This window comes from Erinaceus europaeus, chromosome 12, assembly GCF_950295315.1.
Source record: "Erinaceus europaeus chromosome 12, mEriEur2.1, whole genome shotgun sequence".
In the NCBI taxonomy this organism is placed as follows: Eukaryota; Metazoa; Chordata; class Mammalia; order Eulipotyphla; family Erinaceidae; genus Erinaceus; species Erinaceus europaeus.
The window spans coordinates 100,185,008-100,205,845 of NC_080173.1; the positions used below are offsets into that span (position 1 = coordinate 100,185,008).

Consider the following 20,838-nt stretch of genomic DNA (forward strand, 5'->3'; position numbering starts at 1 on the left):
TCCTGTGTCCTGACCTGGAGAAGGGCTGGTGTGCAGAGTGGGAAGCAGCCATAGAGGTTCAGCGCCATGTGGCTTAATGCGTTGTGCTCACACCTGACTCTGGGGCTCCCGCATCAATAAAGAGTTGTATTACCATGCTGTCATGAGTTCCTGGATCCTCTCTCCCATCCGCAATGCTAGCCCAGCATGTGTGTGTGTGACTACAGAAAAGTGATCCATGTTCATAGCCATTTTTTTTTACAATAGCCAAAATATGGAAGCAACCTATATGCTCATTAATGGATGACCAGATAAGAATTTATGGAACATATATACTCAGTGGAGTACTAATCAGCAGTGAAAAAAGATGATACTGTGTCTTTGGGGGCAAAATGGATAGAACTGGATGTAGTGAAGTAAATAAGGAGGTGAAAACAATTAGCAAATGGTTTTACTCAAAATAACACTTAAGGAATTGAGAAAGAGGGAGTTGGGCAGTAGCACAGTAGGTTAAGCGAAAGTGGTGCTAAGTGCAAGGACCGGCTTAAGGATCCTGGTTCAAGCCCCTGGCTCCCCACCTGCAGGGGAGTCGCTTCACAGGCGGTGAAGCAGGTCTGCAGGTCTCTATCTTTCTCTCCCCCTCTCTGTCTTCCCCTCCTCTCCATTTCTCTCTGTCCTATCCAACAACAATGACATCAATAACAAGAATAATAATAACAATAACAACAATAAAAAACAAGGGCAACAAAAGAGAAAATAAATAAATTTTAAAAAGAGAGAATTGAGAGATACAAGAATGGGGATGGGAAGTGGAGCACCAGGTTGATTGCATATGTTACCATGCACAAGGAGCAGAGTTCAAGCCCCTGTTCTTACCTGTGTGTGTGTGTGTGGGGGGACTTTTATTCTTCTCTGCTTCTCTACTCCACCTCAATTTTTCTGTGTCCTATAAAAATTACAGGAAACAAACAAGCAAACAGAAAGGCTTCTGGAAGCAGTGAATTATTCCTGCAGATGCCAAGCCCCATCAATGGCCCAGGTGGCAATAAAATTATTTAAAATTAAAAAACCATAAAGTTGAAAATGTAGTTGACCCCTCTCTAAGGCCTTGGGAAAACCATGGTGGTCTTCACTGAAGGGAGCCCAGAACTTGAGTGGTGAGTGGTGTGAAACTCTACCCTTATGATCTTAGACTCTTGTGACTGAGTACTAAATCTTGAATTAAAAAAATTCAATAAAGAATTGGGCTGGGAAGGTAGAGAGGGGCATTGCACATACACACACCCCTGGACTGACTCCTGACAATGCACACTACAAAAAATAATATTTAGAACATGTGTGACTGTCAACACCTTCTTCCCTCCCTTCCTTCCTATCCTCCCTCCCTTCCCTCCTCCCTCTCTCCCTTCTTTCCTTCTTTCTTCCTTCCTTCCTTCCTTCCTTCCTTCCTTCCTTCCTTCCTAGATTCAGAAAGGCAGAGAGACAGAGTGAAAGAACCACAGCACTGAAGCTTCTTGCAGTGCGGTGGGTGTAGGTCTTAAACCTGCGCACTGAAAATCAACACATTATCCTGGCGAGCTATTTCACCATCTCCTAATCTCTCTTTTTATTTTGTTTTTATTATCTTTATTTATTTGATAGAGATAGAAATAAAAAGAGAAGGGGGAGACAGAGAGAGGGAGAGAGACACCTGCAGCACTGCATCACCACTGCAAAATCTTTGCCCCCTGCAGGTGGGCACCAGGAGTTCTAACCCAGGTCCTTGCACACTGTAACATGTGCACTCAACCAGATGCACCACCACTCTGCGCCCCCAGCTCCTAGTGTTTCTTGAAAATATAAACACGTAAACTAAGAAGACAAAATGCCTTTCATCAAAAAGAAAAAAAGAGGCACATTAATGAATAAAGTAATTGGTTTATTGTATCTTGCATAATCTGTTTTATTTATGTCAATAGCAGGATGCAGTGAAAGTCAAAAACATAAAAATATCTGCCTGCTTGTAGCGGCAGTTAGGGTCTGTCTAAGACTCTAGGCGCACTAGAATCCAATGACTCCTGAGAGAAAGAAGCAAAGCACTGCTTTTGCCATGGTACAGAAAAGAGCTCTGCCCAGCCCAGCTCTGCGGGGGAGTCTGAGATGCATACAGTGCGGACATGGCATCTAGACTTCATCATTCCTAAGCTGGACATTCCGAGGGCTTGTGTGGAGGCCAGTGTAGATCTGAGTCACCTGCCCAAGAATCTGCTTGGAAGCTGTCTGCTGACTCCAGCCTAAAACACGCCAGAGAGTTCTTGCTCTCCTGTCGACCTCGAGACAGAGCTGACCCTCTCCAGTTTCTCAATGGGGATGAAAGGGATGTATTTGCCTAGGTAGGCGGCCACGTGCGTGTGGAGGAAGTGGCGCAGGTACTTCTGGAAGCGCTCGCCCACGAAGGCGTAGATGACTGGGTTGACGCAGCAGTGCATGTAGGCGATCACCTGCGTCACCAGCATGGCCAGGTCCAGCTGTTTGTTCCGCTCGCAGTCGCCTTCGAAGAAGACCACTTGGTAGGCAGAGAACAGGAGGACCAGGTTGTAAGGGGTCCAGAAAATAAAGAAGACCACCATGATGACAAAGATGAGCCGGATGGCCTTGTACTTTTTGTGGTTGGGGCACCTCAGCAGGGTCTTGATGATGCCAGTGTAGCAGACCACCATGAGCAGCAGAGGCAGCACAAGGCCGAGGATGTTCATTCTCAGAGCATGTATGCGCTTCCAGGTGTCTTCTTCATCCAGTGGGTAGTGGGGGCTGCAGGTGGACTCCCCAGACTCCTCCTGGACCTTGTTGAATATAAAATCAGGGAGAGCCACTAGCACGGCCAGGAGCCAGGTGAACGCGCTGCTGATGATGCCGAAAGTGACGGTCCGGGTCCGCAGGGCGAACACGGCGTGGACGATGGCCAGGTACCTGTCCACGGTCAGCAGGATGATGAAGAAGATCTCACTGTACAAGCCCATGTAGTAAAGGCCTGAGACGAACTTGCACATACAGTGGCCAAATACCCACTCCTTCCACCTGACATAGTGAATCCAGAATGGTAGTGTGATGAGGAAGAGCAAGTCAGAAATGGCCAAGTTGAGCAGGTAGATGTTGGTCATGATGCCGAGCCTCCTGTATTTTGTAAGGATCACCACCACAACCACATTGCCCAGAAGACCAAGTCCGAAGACCAGGGAGTAAAGGGGAGGTAGGAACTGGGCCCCCAGCTCCTTGATGTTGACTTTCTCACATGGCTCTGCTGAACTATAGTCATAGGGTGTGGACTGGAGGGCCTCAACTGTGCTCTCCATCTCATTCAACGGCTCCCTGGAAGAGCAGGGGAGGAAATGGCCTTACGGTTAATATTGAAACAATTGTCAATTTCCACAACTATGAACCCTTTGAGTACCTTACTTAGACACAAGTCAATCCAGGCAAGAGTGGTCAGTAATTTGAAAAGTTTTGTGAGAGGGAACTCATAACATACTATATAGAATGGTTAAACCAACAAGAAGAAATATTGGAGAAATGAACCAGGACAAGAGTCCAGCTAAAAGCCCCCCAAAGGTTGAAGCACAAAATAATGAGGTTAACATCCAAACACTAGTTAAGGAAATAAACACAAGAGTGAGTAAAGAGTTTGAAAGAATTGTCATCAGAAATGCAGAAACAACAAATGAGACCCTGGAAGAAAACACTATCTCAAGGTTATTAGAGAGCTGAGAGCTGAAAGCTGAAATAACTGAGCTAAGAACACAACTAGCCGAACAAGCTAAAACAGTATCAGGACAGGGTAACAAAATAGATGAACTCCAGAAAACAGTAAAGGGGAGAGAGAATAGAATAAATGAGGCTGAAGACAGAATTAGCAAGATCGAGGATGAATCAGAGACAACTAAAAAAGAAGTAAGAGATCTTAAAAAGAGATTAAGAGAAACTGAAAACAACAACAGAGACCTATGGGATGACTTCAAAAGAAATAATATACACATGGTTGGCTTACCAGAGGAAGGAAGAAAGAGAGGGAGAGGAAGAAAGCATTCTTCAGGACATAATAGATGAGAACTTCTCTAATCTAGACAACATAAAAGATATAAAGGTTCAAGAAGCCCAGAGGTTCTCAAACAGAATTAACCCAGACTTAAAGACAACAAGACACATCATATTTAGAATGGAAGGGAATGAGGATAAAGAAAGGATCCTGAAGGCAGCAAGAGAAAAATCAAAGAGTCACCTACAGGAAAACCCATAAGATTAGCAGCAGACTTCTCCACACAAACACAACAGGCCAGAAGAGAATGGCAAGATATCTATCAAGTGCTCAATGAGAAAGGCTTTCAACCAAGAATACTGTATCCTGCTAGACTGTCGTTCAGACTAGATGGAGGCATCAAAACCTACCCAGACAAGCAACAGTTGAAAGAATCAACTATCACCAAGCCTACCCTGAAAGAAGTTCTAAAAGGTCTCCTATAAACAGTCAGACCACCATAAATAGGACATATATCAGAACACTCTAAAAATCTATAAGAATGGCATTAAAATATCTTCAATCTTTGATATCAATAAATGTCGATGGCCTGAATTCACCTATTAAAAGGCAAAGAGTAGGAAGATAGATCAGACAACACAACCCAACAGAGGACATATAAGGGGCAGAGAGCCATGGAAAGCAAAAAGTTGAAGTTTTCAGAATCAGCATGCTCCACGTTGGGAAGAGAAATAGAAATGTTATGGACAGTGGTGGAGAGTGAGGGGGTTGAGTTCTTCACACATATAAAGAAAAAAAGACAAATCAAGAGGAAATTAGGTAGGCTCTGGTAATACAGTAACGTTTTTACCACTGTCTCAAGGCACTTTGCATTTTATGGTTTACATTTTATACGACTTTCACTTGAACTTATTTTTTTTATCTATGATTTAATTGTGCTTCTGAGACCATAAGATTACAGGGTATACTTCTCTGGCCCCACCACCAAAATCCTGTGTCCCCACCCTCCCAGCGATGGCCACCATGATTCCCAGAGTCTTAGGGATGCTTTGTTTACTTCTACTATCTTTACTTACTGATTTTTTTCAAGTTGATGTGTTTCAACTCTCTAGACTTCACATATGGATGAAACTATCCAGCAGTTGTCTTTCACTTCTTTACTTATTTCACTAAGTTATCAGCCTAGACTTTAAAAATCCTCATCTTAACCTATTTAAAAACCAAAAAACTTAAGATGATAGTAGCTATTTTAATTACTATTACATAGCTAGGCTTCCCCATGTCCCCTTACAATGTGCTACTCATCCCACCTAATGGGGAAGTTGAATCTTGAAGAAATTTAGTAATTTGTCCCAAAATTCTGTATCAAGTATTGCAGTTCAGGCTGGATTTTCAGTTGTTTTGCTCAGTTCTCTCATTAGTAGATTCAAGGGCAGGAATTTAATTTATTTAAATTAATGAAACTTGTACTAGTTCACCATGATTGGATTTAAAGGTTTAACTTTGTAAATGATCCATAACTATTATAATAACTATAATTACCAATAGCATTAACCTTGCTGACATACATTTTTCTGCTCTGGATACTGCTGAGAGAAGCCTATTGTGCCAAAAGCAATCCCCTTTAACTTTTTCCTTCAGAAAGGGATAAGCATAATGATTGATCAATAGGATTTCATTAGAACTGATATGTTTTTCAGCTCAGAAACCCTAGGACCAGTATGTTCTTGTCTTAATATTATGGTCTTTTTTGGAGAAGAAAACAAGAGAGGAGGAAGGGAACCTGTCATGGATGCAGCTTCCTCCAGTGGAGCTCTGTTCCCTTTCTCTTTTTCATAGGAAAACTTAGGTATGAAGACACAAATATATAAATCAGTGTATGCCACAAAACTCTCTGCTAATACTGATTGCTTTGCTTCTTCTCTTCCAATTTAGATCCCTTTTATTTCTCTTTCATGCCTTATTGCTATGACCAGAACTTCCAAAACTATGTTAAATATTAATGATGGTAATGGACAGCCCTGCCTTGTACCTGATCTAAGATGGAAAACTCAGTTTCTCATCATTGAGTGTGATGTTGACTGTGGGTTTATTGTATAGAACCTTGACCAAATTGTCCTATTCAACAACAGCGACAATAACAACAACAGGGATAAACAAACTGTGTCTGTCTTTTGGATCCTTGCATGCAGGTGTCTTTCTCTCCACTTCTCTGTCTTCCCCTCCTCTCTGGATTTCTCTCTGTCCTACCCAAAAACAAAAAGAACAAAAACATGGGTAATATGGCCTCCAGGAGCAGTGGATTCACCGTGTAGCCATGGATCCCCAGCGATAACCCTGGGGAAAAAAATATATATATATATATATATATATACACACACACAACTTTAAGTTCAAAAGAGGGAGGGACTAGAGAACATTTACACAGCTGAGAGAGCTATTGACTGCAATTAAGAAGGTGAAAATGGATACCTGGAAAATTCCAAAGACACAGTTGAAAGTTCTTAGAACTCATTGGACAATATAGTCAGATGGCAGGATACAAAATTATACGAAAATTCACTGACTTTATCTATGCAAATAGTAAACTAGAGAAGGTAGGAAGCAAGAAAGCAATCTCATTGGCAATAGCATCAACATGAATTAGTATCCAGGAATGCATTGAACAAAGAGGTGAAAGGCTTGTACATTAAAAAGCATGAATCACTATGAAAGGAAATAACAGGAGACACAAAGACATGAAGACGCAGCCCATGCTTATGGGTTGGAGATTTCTTTGTTTATTTGACCAGAGTATCACTCAGTTCTGGCTTAAGATGTTGCTGCTGCTGGGGATTGAGCCTGGGACCCCTGAGTCAGAGGCACGAAAGTCTTTTTGTATAATCATTCTATTATCCTCCAGACCTGGATTGGAAGAATTAACAGCATTACAAGGACCATCTTCACCTCAGCGTCATGTGGATTCTCTCTAATCCTTCTCAAAATTACAACAGACTTCTTTAAATGAATAGAACAAGTGCTACAGATGTATCTGGAAGCACAAAAGAAATTCTGAGAAAAACAAGAATGGAGGAATCATGTTACCTTACCTACAACTATGCTACAGGTCAATAGCAACCCAAACTGTGCATTCCTAGAACAAAAGTAGGTATTCAGATCAATGAAATAAAAGCGAATTCTAGAAATAAGCCCTCACATGTGGAAAGTTAATTTGCAACAAAGAAGTTCATAACAAAAGTCTTTTCAGTAATTAGCGTTGGGAAAACATGTAGAAAATGAAGCAAGACCACCACATATCACCACAGACAAACACTAACTCAAAATGGATAAAGACTTAGACATTACATCATAATCCATAAAACACAGGGAGGAAAACAAGTTATTAGCACTGGAAATTTCATTGAAGATATAAACCCAACTACAAGCAAGACAAAAGCAAAACTCATCAGGGTGATCTCACACTGAAAAGTTTCTGCACAGCAAAAGGAACCATCACCAAAACAGAAAAATATCCTATTGAGTGAGATGAAATATTTGTGCCATATATCAGGCAGAGGGCTAATAACCAAAATGTATAAAGAACTCACAAAACTCAGCAACAACAATAAAACAATGCAACCAAAATGTATAAAGAACTCACAAAACTCAGCAACAACAATAAAAAAATGCAATCCCATTCAAAGAGAGAGCAAATGTGAGCAATTACCAAAGCAGACAAGCACATGGCCAGCGGGCACATGAAAATATTCTCAGAGCCACTAATTATCGGAGAAAATCAAATCCAGACAGTAATGAGGAGTCCCCTCCCTGTAATAGTGGCCTACGTACAAAAGGAGAGAAGCAGCGTGTCTGCACTTTTTTTTTATATATTTATTTTTCTCTTTTTGTTGCGCTTGTTTTTTATTATTGTAGTTATTGTTGTTATTGATGATGTCGTCGTTGTTGGATAGGACAGAGAGACATGGAGAGAGGAGGGGAAGACAGAGAGGGGGAGAGAAAGACAGACACCTGCAGACCTGCTTCACCGCCTGGGAAGCGACTCCCCTGCAGGTGGGGAGCGAGGGGCTCAAACTGGAATCTTTAGGCCAGTCCTTGTGCTTTGCGCCACCTGTGCTTAACCTGCTGCACTACCGCCTGACTCCCACATCTGTACTTTTGATTGGAATGTGTGTTGATACATTTCCTGAGGAAAATAGTTCAGAGACTCCTGAAAACATTAAAATGTTCCACGTCCCTCTCCTAAGCCGCTATCTAGAGAGCATACATGTAAAGCCAAGCAAAACAAATAACAACAACAAAAACCATTAGTCAAAGAAATCTATAATGTGCATATACAATATATATCCAAATTCCACTTTCATCGCTTCTTACAAGCCAGTATCAACAAACACAAAACCATTGTGTTCTGTTTTTAAAGGGTGGTCCAATTATCAGTAGCTGAGAATTGAAGAAATAATGAAGAAGGTAACAGACACAGTCATGGACACATTCGTTGAGGAATATTAGAGGCCAGGCTTGGCTGAGTGGTGAAGGCTAATGTATAAGGCCCAGGAGAGTATCCCCTAGGTAGAGTGGCTGCGTTGTCTTTGCATGAGCCAGGTTCAAACCCCGTCACCACATGACAGGTGCTGGCGCATCAAAGGGATGCCATGATGCGTCTCTGTCTGAATGGAAAGAACTGGCCCAGAGCACTGAGATCGCATGCGTGCAAGACATCGGTCCCACTGAGAAGGAAGCAACAACAACAAACAAAGGTGAGCGAGTCATGGTTTAGATGGGAGAAAATAAGAAGACAGCGGACAAGATGCTCCCGCACTCTAACCTCGGGATGCGTAAGACTTTCTTGGGTCTCCCTGGCCGCCTTCCTGGAATCAGGTGTGCTGCTGGAAGGTGTTACTCCCACCTACCTCAGCCCCTCACTTAATTTATCTTTCCCCAGAAATCTGACATCCTACCTGGTCATCTAAAGCAGCAGCTTCTGTGGCATTGAGTAACTGCCTTCTGCCCAGACGAGGACACAAAGAAGACAAGTCGTACCTGCTAGTCTACTAGGTCCTGGATGTGTCCCATAGGGCTTGTCCCTCCTGAAACAGATCCCCTCTGATCAGAGGTCCTAAGCAGGTAGGAAGCCCACACACAGCTTCCTCTTTTAAACAAACAGGCTAGGCTCTCATGTTTTGCAAGTTTTCAGAAAGATATTGAGCTCAGTACAGTTCTTCTTTTCTCTTGAGATCACCCAAGTGAACATCCAGTGGAGAAATTTTTTAGATGAACTTTGCAGATATAGAGCTGCTAGTTTACATGCTTTGCACTGAACTGACATTGCTTTCTTCTGAGTAGAAGTGTGTGTGTGGGGGTGGTGGTGGTTAATGAGCACTGAATAAGCATTTGCTTTGATTAAGGAAGAGTTGAGCTCAAAAACAAAATTAGAATCTCCCCATGAAAGGGGAATGGCCACTAGGGTATGACCGAGTATTCCTTCTTTGTGTTTCATTTGTTATTAGTCATTTAATATTGATTTACAAGATTGTAAGGGTATAGTTGTGGTAGGGGGACAATTCCACACAGTTCCCACCACCAGAGTTCCCTGTCCATCTCCTCCATTGGAAGCTTCCGTATTGTTTATCCCTCTGGAGGATGGACCCAAATTCTTTATGGGGAGGGGAGGTTCCAGGACACACTGGTAAGGTCGTCTGCCCAGGGAAGTCAGGATGGAATCATGGTAGCATCTGCAACTTGGTGGCTAAAATGCAGGAAGATGGAAAACAGGGACCATAAAATAGGAACAGAGCAGGTGTAAGTAGTGGTCTTAGGGGGGAAGGGAGCTAGGAAGACTATTTTAGGAGTTTTCCTAGGAGCTTTTCTTAGTAATCTTTGCTTAGTAATCTTTTCTTAGTAATCTTTGCTTGAGGTTAATACTTAAGTTGGGGATGGACTAGAAATATTGTCTGGGAAGATGGTGTCAGAGTTGAAAGTGGAACTAGGAAGCAGGACTAGGCTAGGGAGTAGCTCACCAACTTGAAGAAGATACATAAATACAATTACCTTTTACTACATCGATGTGACCCAGGACCCATATCTGTTCATATTCAACACAAGGGCCTGCGTAACCTCCAGGTCCCTGTCAGTCTGAGCTCGCAGTCCATGGTCACAGCTGGGAGCATTCTAGGAACCCATGTCAGGACCCGTCTTCCTCAAATGGCAGGGTAGGATGTCCCAGCCTCCCTTCAGAGAGTGGGGCCATCCCTACCACTGCTAGTTCATAGTGAGGGAAATTCCTGAAGAGGCCCACAAAAGGGCTTATGATGACAACCCCAATGAGTATGACCAGCGACTAACCTAATCTTTTTTTTTTTTTTTTCTCTCCAGGGTTATTGTTGGGCTCGGTGCCTGCACCATGAATCCACCGCTCCTGGAGGCCATTTTTCCCCCTTTTTGTTGCCCTTGTTGTTGTAGCCTCATTGTGATTATTATTATTGCCATTGTTGATGTTGTTCGTTGTTGGATAGGACAGAGAGAAATGGAGAGAGGAGGGGAAGACAGAGAGGGGGAGAGAAAGACAGACACCTGCAGACCTGCTTCACCGCCTGGGAAGCGACTCCCCTGCAGGTGGGGAGCCAGGGGCTCGAACCGGGATCCTTACGCCGGTCCCTGTGCTTTGCGCCACGTGCACTTAACCCACTGCGCCACCACCCAACCCCCTAACCTAATCTTTCTATCACACTCCACAGGAGACTCCGATGAGACAGGTTCTGGCCCAGTTTTAGACCACACTGAAAGCCCCAGTCTGAATTTTAGTTGTGCTACCCACAGTTACCTGCCCCTGAGTCATTTAGTTCTCTGGTCCTCAACTTTTTCATCTTGCTCTAGAGATAGTAATCACATCGTGGGGTTGCCAGGGAACCACCCAAGATAAAGCTGTAAAGAAATCTGAAGATTATACAAGGCTGAACATAAGATGTCTGCAGAATACCCCTGTGACCTGAGCTTCTTGGAGCTGAGCTGTGTGCCCGCTCCAAGTACAGGTGTGTGCAGGGAACAGGGCACAGGCTGGGCACACAGCAGGTATGTTCAGGGCACAGGCTGGGCACACAGCAGGTGTGTGCAGGGCATAGGCTGGGCACTTAGCAGGTGTGTGCAAGGCATAGGCTGGGCACACAGCAGGTGTGTGCAGGGCAAAGGCTGGGCACTTAGCAGGTGTGTGCAGGGCATAGGCTGGGCACACAGCAGGTGTGTGCAGGGCAAAGGCTGGGCACTTAGCAGGTGTGTGCAGGGCATAGGCTGGGCACACAGCAGGTGTGTGCAGGGCAAAGGCTGGGCACTTAGCAGGTGTGTGTAGGGCACAGGCTGGGCACTTAGCAGGTGTGTGCAGGGCATAGGCTGGGCACACAGCAGGTGTGTGCAGGGCACAGGCTGGGCACTTAGCTGGTGTGTGCAGGACACAGGGCACAGGCTGGGCACACAGCAGGTGTGTGCAGGGCACAGGCTGGGCACTTAGCTGGTGTGTGCAGGACACAGGGCACAGGCTGGGCACTCAGCAGGTATCCAATCACCACCTGAGGGTAAGCTCTCTCCATACGTGATGTGAACTTTGATAAACTGGTGCAGTGAGCCAGGCGATGAGATTCTGTGTCTGGCAGCAGCTGTCGTGTGTGTGTGTGTGTGTGTGTGTGTGTGTGTGTGTGTGTGTGTTTCTATAAGTTTCACGTGATGGGAAGAGAAACAAAGAAAGGAAAAAAGGAAGGAAGGAGAAAGAAAAAAAGACAAAGACTGCTGGAAGGGGGTGAGAACATCCTGAGATCACCAGTTCATGGAACTTTGACAACCAGCATTCAGCTTTCGCCACAGGACTGGGGAGTGCCCAGCAGAACCTTGTCTGGGAAGAGTAGAGGAACTGGAACCTCTAGTCAGCAAAGGGGAAGTGTGCAGTGGTTTTACGTTATTGTAGAGGTGGCTTTTCTCATGGCTCTCAGAGGCAGCCCAGGATGGAAAGGTTATAAGGAGGCAAATTTTTACACAAGAAGAACAGTCTCAGAAGTTTCTCCCAGGGGTAGGGGGGAACAGGGGGCTGCAGTGTGGGCCATCCTGAGAGTCCGGCCTTGTGGGTGCAGCTGTCCAGGCTGGGGGCTACAGTCCCTGCTGACCACTGCCTCTCCAGGTCTGCAGACCTTAGGCTGTGAATGTGTGCTTCTATAGAACAGGAAGATGTCATGTCTGTCGTCAAAATAAATAAGCATCTAGAAAACTATTTCCATGGGTAAGAGGTTGGTTCAGAAAGTCTCAGAGGTGTGGGTAGATAGTGTAATGGTTATGCAAATAGATTTTCATGCCTGAAACTCCCAGGTCCCAGGTTCAATCCCCTGCACCACCATAAACTAGTACTGAGCAGAGTTTTGGATAAAAAAGCAAAAGAAAAGGAGAGGAGAGGAGAGGAGAGGAAAGAAGAGAAGAAAGAGAAGAGAGGAGAGGAGAGGAGAAGAGAAGAGAGGAGAGGAGAGGAGAGGAGAGGAGAGGAGAGGAGAGGAGAGGAGAGGAGAGGAGAGGAGAGGAGAGGAGAGGAGAGGAGAAGAGAGTCCCGGAGGTCTTAGCCAAGCGCACTGGCTACACTGCTTGGAGTTCTCTCCTCCCCAGTGTCGCTCACCCAGACCACATGGGGTTCTCATTGGTCCCTCCACAAGCCTCAGAGGCCCGACCATCTCATCCATTTCCTCCTTCTTCCCTTTTCTCTGCCGGTCTGACTCCTGTCCAAGGTCAAGGTAGCGGTAGCGCTCCATCATGAGAGTGGCCTTGTCGTCTCTAAAGACAGGATTCGACACCAGTTAGTCATCGGTGTGTATCTCCCTCCTTGTCTGTAGATCAGGTTATAACCACTCCTACACGCACCTGTGAGCAAGATAACATGTGACCTGTGCTTTGCAATAAGTGTCCATTGAATGCAAACTGTGATTACTTATGTCTTCCTGTGACAGGCTTACCATAGTTCTCACAAAGTCTTAGCAACAATTTGGTCCCTTTATTTACATTTGCAAATTCATGAGTTTCCATAACCCGTATTTCCCAGATGAGCAAAACCATCTGAGAGTTGCCTCTTGCTGCACTAAACAAGGTCACTGCCAGCTCTGTCCATTTTGTCAGCAAGGTCACAATATCATCTTTTTTATATTGCAGAGTAGTATTCCACTGTGTATATGTCCCATAACTTCTTTTTTAAAACTATATTTGTTACTACAAATATAGTTTGTATGTTACGAGATTATAAGGTTACAATGTATAGCTCCACCCCACTGCCATCTCTCAAAGAGAACCACCAGAGTGCTCACAAGTGTTACAGTTTGCTGTCTATGGCTACACCACCCTGAACAAGTGCGATCTTGTCTGATCTTGGAAGCAAAGCAGGGTCGGGCTTGGTTAGTACTTGGCTGGGAGAAATAGTTTTATTGCTTCTAGCTTATTTAATTTAATTTAATTTATTGGGGGATTAATGGTTACAGTCAATAGTAAAATATGATAGTTTATTCATGCATAACATTTCCACATAGCAATATAACCTCTAATAGGTCCTCCTCTGCCATCATGTTCCAGGACCTGAACCCTCACCCCCCACCCCAGAGTCTTTTATTTTGGTGCAGTACACCAACTCCAGTCCAAGTTCTGCTGTGTGTTTTCTCTTCTGATCTTGTTTTTCCAATGTTGCCTGTGAGTGAGATCATCCCATATTCATCTTTCTGTTTCTGACTTACCTCACTTAACACAAATCCTTCAGGCTCCATCCAAGATGGGGTGAAGATGGTGAAGTCACCATTTTTAATAGCTGAGTAGTATTCCACTGTGTATATTGTCGGGCTGAGCTTCACTGACGGGAGACAGACGACCCGGGACTCATGGCTGGGTTGTACGCAGTATCTCTTTATTCATGCAGGACGCAGCGCAGTCTATACCAAGCTAGACTAAACTAACAACTAACTAAAACGAACAATGTTGTCTTTATATATACTTCCCAAGTAGGGTGTGAACAGGATGTGACGCAGAGACGGTGGAGAGAAAAGTGACTGGTGAAAATCAGGGTGTGACAAGGAGAGGATCAGGGTGTGACAAAGAGAGGGGGTGGAGCAGGTGAGAATTCTACCACTAAACCACCAATGCCCTGGAGGGAAGGTGGTGCTTTATGTAAATGTAAAAGTGATTTATGTAAATAGACGGCAGTGGTTATGTAAATAGAATACAGTGGTTATGTAAATAGAATGCAGTGTTAAGCAGGGGGGATTTAAACCAAATGAAACAGAAGGGGTTTTTAAAAGCAGAATTAGAAGATACCAACAGTATATAGAGCACAACTTACTCAGTCACTCATCTGTTGTTGGACACCTGGGTTGCTTCCAGGTTTCGGCTATTACAAATTGTGCTGCCAAGAACATATGTGTACACAGATCTTTTTGGATGGGTGTGTTGGGTTCCTTAGTATATATCCCCAGGAGAGGAATTGCAGGGTCATAGGGTAGGTCCATTTCTAGCCTTCTGAGAGTTCTCCAGACTGTTCTCCACAGAGGCTGGACCCATTGACATTCCCACCAGCAGTGCAGGAGGGTCCTTTGTCCCCACAACCTCTCCAACATTTGTTGCTTCTACCTTTTCTGATATATGACATTCTCACAGGAGGGAAGTGGTATCTCCCTGTTGTCTTTATTTGCATTTCTCTGACAATCAATGACTCAGAGCATTTGTTCATATTCCTGTTGGCCTTTTGTATCTCTTCTGTGTTGAATATTCTGTTCACATCTTCTCCCTATTTTTGAATGGGTCATTCTTGTCGTTGCTGAGTTTGGCAAGCTCTTTCTATATTTTTGTTATTACCTCTTGTCTGTTGCCCTTGTTTTTTTATTGTTGTTGTAGTTATTATTGTTGTTGTTATTCATGTCTTTGTTGTTAGATAGGACAGAGAGAAATGGAGAGAGGAGGGGGAGACAGAGAGGGGAAGAGAAAGACAGGCACCTGCAGACCTGCTTCACCACCTGTGAAACGACTTCCCTGCAGGTGGGGAGCCAGGGGCTCAAACCAGGATCCTTATGATAGTCCTTGCACTTTGTGCCATCTGCGCTTAACCTGCTGCACTACCGCCCGACTCCCATTACCTCTTGTCTGATGTATGGCATGTAAAGATCTTCGCCCATTCTGTAAGGGGTCTGTTTGGTTGGTGGTTTCTTTTTCTGTGCAGAAGCTTTTCAATTTTATGTAGTCACATTGGTTTATTTTTGTCTTTGTCTTCCTTGAAATTGGCTTTGTGTCATTGAAGATGCGTATGAAATTTAGATGGAAAAGAGCTCAGCCAATATTTCCCTCTAAGTATTTGATAGTTTCTGGTCTAACATCCAAGTCCTTGATCTATCTGGAGTTTGCTTTTGTGTTTGGTGAAATATGGTAGTTCAGTTTCATTCTTCTGAGCATTCCAACCCAAGCTTCCCAACACTATTTGTTGAAAAGACTCTCCCATTTAATAGTTTGGGCATCTTTGTCCAAAACGAGATGTCCATAGGCAAGGGCACCCAAACCCATTTTAAAGAATCATTTACTTAATGGCATTTATTGGTTTCAACAGGTACTCGATTCATAGGGAAAAACACAAGGTCTGTGGAGAGACCTGAGTGAGAGAACCAGAGCATCACTCCAGCAGATGCGAGGCGACTGTCACACTCGGGATCCTATGCAGGCAAGTCTTGCCCTCTACCACCCAGCCACCTCCCCGTCACCCAGACCTGTTCCAGATAACACGTGTAAACATCCCTTGAGGCTTGGGCTCCTTGGAGGAAAGGGGTGCTGACCTGACACCTGCTTAGCTCGCTGTCAGCTTAGGACCCTTGCTTGCGGCCCTGTGATCCTCTGTCTCATGTGACAGTGTTTTCTGTGGCAGCCCTCTGTTGGGTGGGATATTCTTGTTGTCCCGTGTTGAAAACTAGGAAACAGATTCAACAAGGGACGTGGCACTAGTCCCAGAGACAGAGAAGAGCCAAATCAGACTCTTGCAGAGTTCGGACTCTTCAGCAGGTGGTATGTCTTCAAACACTCTGCCACCAACAGAAAGGCGTCCGAAGGCTCTAGTTGACAAAGGAATTGTGGACAGAGGGGAAAGAAAGCACGGCTCATCGTGGTTTCCCTTTGTTTCCGAGAGACTTGTTCCATCCCGGCTCTTGTAAGGACAGGCCAGCACCTCTTGGTACTTCTTGAGGTTGCACAGGGGCAGACCTGACTCTAAACATCTATGCCTCAATCTTATAGACACTCGGGGTCTGAGAAACTAAAAAAAAAAAAAAAAAATCAGAGGGGCAACAACCAGAGTGGAAGCAAATCAACAAGAAGATAACTTAGGGGCATGATAAGGAGCTGCAAAGACAGGGTGTGACACTTCTTGCAGGAGAGCTCAGGTTAGCCACTACTTGGAGCGTGAGAAAGGAAGTGATTGCCAGCACTCTAGGGAGAAGTACACAGTCTTAATGATGCCCTCTCCCCTGGGTGCAGGTGCTGGGGCATCAGCCTGTCACAGGAAGGTCAGACTCTTGTCCTGAATGTCACTTCACTGGTACGTCAGTGGGCAAATGAACTGGAGGTGCCTGCAGTGACAGCACACTGCCTTCCTTCCCTGCTGTTCAAAATCCAGTAGAAGTGACATTTCCTAAAAGATCACCCCTTACATTGTTCTGCAAGCTGGACTGGAATGAGCACAGAGGAGCTGTGTTATTGGCGGTGGTGAACTTAAAATGTGAAGAACACAGAGAACCAGAGTCTAGTCTCAGCAAGCAGCTGGATATTCACACCAGCCCAGCATCAAACCCAGAATCCAGTCCAGGGGAGGACAAAGCACCTGTGTTACCCTGAATAACTCCAACTAGAGGTGCTGGGCTGGCCACAGCCCCTCTGCTGGGCTCAGAGAGCCAGCGCTGTGCTGACACTCTAGGCCAGGCTTCCCACAGCCTGCCTGTACCATGCACCACTGACCTACACACCTGGGTCACCATGGAGATTTGGGCTCTGTCTCTTTCCCAGGCAAAATGAGCAAAGCTTTCTCAGCTCAGCTTTGAGCACAGCAAGTCCCCTTTGCTTAGAAAGCTTATCCCGGGCAGCCCCTCCTCTCCTCCTCTGTTTATCAGTAGAAGAAAACCCACACAAACACACACACACACACACACACACACACACACACACACACACACAAATGGAATACTAAATAAAAGATGATATTGTCCCCTTTGGAATAAACTGGATGGAACGGGGGTGATTATGCTTAGTGAAGTAAGTAAAGAGATGAAATCCAGTTACCTGAAGGTTTCACTCATATGTGGAGTCTGGAGATCTGATCACATACTTGAAGAAAAAAAAAACAAAACCAGCAGCAAGCAAACTATTTGTAAGACTTGTGAGGATGATGATGGTTATTGTGGGGGGGGGCAGGTGGGGACGCAGAAGTCTGGTGGTGGGTGTGGGGCTGTGGTGTGGAAGCATATGCTGTAATCTTACAATCCTGTAACCTACCACTAATCAAAAATTTAAACATTAAACTTAAAAAAGAAAAAATTGGAAACTATGTATGGTTATGATATTAGGTGAAAACAGTGTTGGTCATTGCACAATATACAAATATGGAATTATTGTTCTGTAAACCTGAAGCTAACATGTTACATATTTAATAAAAGTATTGATTTTTCTGTTGAAACATCCAAGCCTGTCTTGAGCCATGAAAATCCTAAACGAGTTCTCTAAAAATATACCAAAGTCTCCACTCTCCACGGGTGGGTTGGGGGAGAAGCTATGTCAGGTCCTAAATGTAAAACACAGGCCCGGGGAGAAGTTACTATTTAATAGCAAAGACAGCTCTGCCAGTACATTAACACCTCTCAGTGACCCTGGGTGGTTCACTGTGTTTGTTTTTGCCATTTCATGAAGGAGGAACTGCGGTGAGTTGGTTAAGCAACAAGCCCTCACTCACACTGCTTGGCCATGGTAGGGCTTAACTAGAGCCCACTTCCCCCTGGTTCCAGCCTTGGTCCCTAATCACTATGTCTTCACTTCCCTGGAAGTCTGTGGACGTGGCTCCAAAGGTGACGGGAGTTCAGATGATGCTAGACCATTGACCCCACTCCTCGGACCCAAACCCGATTCAGCAGCTAATGTTTAGTTCAGGGCACTTTGATGTTTTGCTTATTTGCTTGTTATCCTACCTGGGGACTTCACAGCATATAAAGAGACAGAGAGAGATAGAGATCACAACACCATGAATTCCCTCCACCACCCCCGTCTCAGCCTGGCCCCCACTCTGTCATGCCCGGTGGTTTGGGTGGTATTCCCTCAGACCTGTGTTACACATGTAGACAAAGCAACCCACCAAGTGAGTTAGTTCTTAATTCTGCTCTTTAAAAACCATCTGAAGAGGGGAGTCGGGCGGTAGTGCAGTGGGTTAAACGCAGGTGGCGCAAAGCGCAACGACCGGCGTAAGGATCCCGGTTTGAGCCCCCGGCTCCCCACCTGCAGGGGAGTCGCTTCACAGGCGGTGAAGCAGGTCTGCAGGTGTCTGTTTTTCTCTCCCCCTCTCTGCCTTTCCCTCCTCTCTCCATTTCTCTCTGTCCTATCCAACAACAACGGCATGAATAATAACTACAACAATAAAACAATAAGGACAACAAAAGGGGATAAATAAATATATATCCATCTGGAGAGAACATGCATGCTATGTATGCTTCATCATAAAGCATGAATTCTCCTTCTGGGAGAGTGGCGTAGGGGATCTCCACTAGACAGTCCTGTGTTCCTCTATTTCTGTGGGTCCACCCCCACCCCACCCCCAGTTTCTGTGTTCTTCTGCATCACCCCCGCAGGCACCAAGCTCTTTTATTCTGGTGTGCACAGAAACAGAAGGAATCCCTCCCACTATTTTTCTTTTTTAATCTTGAGACAGGGCAGCTGTGGCTTGGGCTCCAAAATCCCCAGAGGGGTCAGGTGGAGGGGACTTTGCCTTAAGCACACTCCTGCTGACTCCCTTCTGCCCTGTCCTGCTTCACACTTCCCTTTCTGGTTTCTCCTCGGAGCTCTGACGCAGCCACTCACACAGGAGCCCTCCCCAGGGTCTGGGAACATAATCTAAGATAGGTAGTATACCAAGGGCAGGAGTCGTTCACCCCTGGAAACTTAAGAAGGTATATTTTAATCAAACATATAATAATTTTGAACAATTGGCTGCATCAATTTAACGTCTACAGTTTGGTGAAATTTGACAGCCATATATCTCTGGCAAACAGTCTTAGTTGTTAAGAAATGAAGAATTCCCATCACTTCCAACAGCTGTCATGTGTCCTCTGTGTGAATTAATATAATTCTATCCACTCTAATAAACACACTTCAAAATGTAGAATGAACACAGACAGGTAGAAGTGTATTTTTTGTTCATCTACAACTAACCAGCAGTCTGCCTCCAAGCATCCCTCCAGAGACTTGGGCAGCTTACATACTGGGAGTCTGACATGCTGAAGTGGGCATCCAAGACCACAGTGAGCAACTGCCCACCTAAGAGGAGTGAAAAGAGTGTAAGGAAATGCTCACAGGAGGGTTTGTGCACAGTCCTTGGACCCGGTCATATTAATTAAGTGCACATCCTGTTGACTAGAGAAGTCAATGCAAGGACCATTCACAATGCAAGAGACACTAGAAATGCAATCTGTCTGCCCAGAAACTACTCTCTGCTCTCAACAGAGCTATTTGACCAGAAAAGAGAAGGTTGCCGTGCTCAGCGGAGAAGCAGTGACTGAAGCCAGACCTCCCCACTTTCTGCACCCCATGAAGGATTTGGTCCATCCTCCCAGAGGGATAAAGAACAGGGAAGCTTCCAATGGAGGGGAGGGGACAGGGAGCTCTGGTGGTGGGAACTGTGTGGAATTGTGCCCCTGTGATCTTACAGTCGTCTTGTTCATCATTATTAAATCACTAATAAGGATTTTTAAAAAGAGAAAGTTAAAGAGAGCAAGGAATGAGGGACCAATTTTTATGTTACCTTTTTATATTTATTTATAGTAATTTTTCCCTTTTCGTTGCCTTGTTGTTTTCTATTGTTGTTGATGTCGTCGTTGTTGGATAGGACAGACAGAAATGGAGAGAGGAAGGGAAGACAGAGAGGGGGAGAGAAAGACAGACACCTGCAGACCTGCTTCACCGCCTGGGAAGCGACTCCCCTGCAGGTGGGGTGCCGGGGGCTCAAACCGGGATCCTTACCGGTCCTTGTACTTAGCACCACGTGCGCTTAACCCGCTGCACTACCGCCGACTCCCCATGCCAAGTGTTATAACATCTTTTAGCACATTCACCCTCTTTCTGAGCCACTGTGTCTGACTTACAGATGAAGCCTGGGTCAGATCTGAGCTTCCTTGAGCACCGTGACTGCCTGGCTGTTGAGAGGCAGAGTAAAGATGTGCCTTAATCCCTGAGCCTCTGCTCTCAGCAGAACAACTCAACCATATCATTTATCTCGTGCTCTGATAGGAAGTAGCAGCAGCAGCAGCTCTCAAATTGGATCATGTCAAATGATCCAGGACATGTACTAGCAAGATTCTGCTTTTACAAAAAAAAAAAAAAAAAAAAAAAAGTCTAGAAGAACTAAAGAGCCTGCTTCCCACAACTTAAACCTCAGGGCAGATGGCCAAGAAGACAGCTGTACCACAGACATCAGAGTGATCAGGCTTAGCACGAGGACATGAAGAGACTGACTTGCCACTTACCAGTCCTTCTGAACTCCGAGGAGAGCTGATCACATACCCAATTTATTTCTTTTTTTAAAAAAATTAAACAAAATATAATAGTGGTCACAAAATTTT

At 44.8% G+C, this 20,838-nt stretch overlaps 1 protein-coding gene across 2 annotated transcripts; it reads right to left on the minus strand.

Moving 5' to 3' along the window:
• Positions 1-1,900: 1,900 nt before the first annotated feature.
• Positions 1,901-12,741, minus strand: CCR3 (C-C motif chemokine receptor 3). 2 transcript variants are annotated; one of them, XM_007531430.3, is made up of 2 exons: positions 12,633-12,741; positions 1,901-3,327 (listed from the first exon to the last, which is right to left on the minus strand). In XM_007531430.3, exons 1-2 carry the CDS (start codon positions 12,641-12,643, stop codon positions 2,253-2,255), a joined length of 1,086 nt encoding a protein of 361 aa, XP_007531492.2. In that variant the 5' UTR covers positions 12,644-12,741; the 3' UTR covers positions 1,901-2,252. The 2 variants fall into 2 exon arrangements, with proteins under 2 accessions (XP_007531492.2, XP_060060856.1); XM_060204873.1 differs by lacking the exon at positions 12,633-12,741 and adding an exon at positions 8,947-9,073.
• Positions 12,742-20,838: the final 8,097 nt, after the last annotated feature.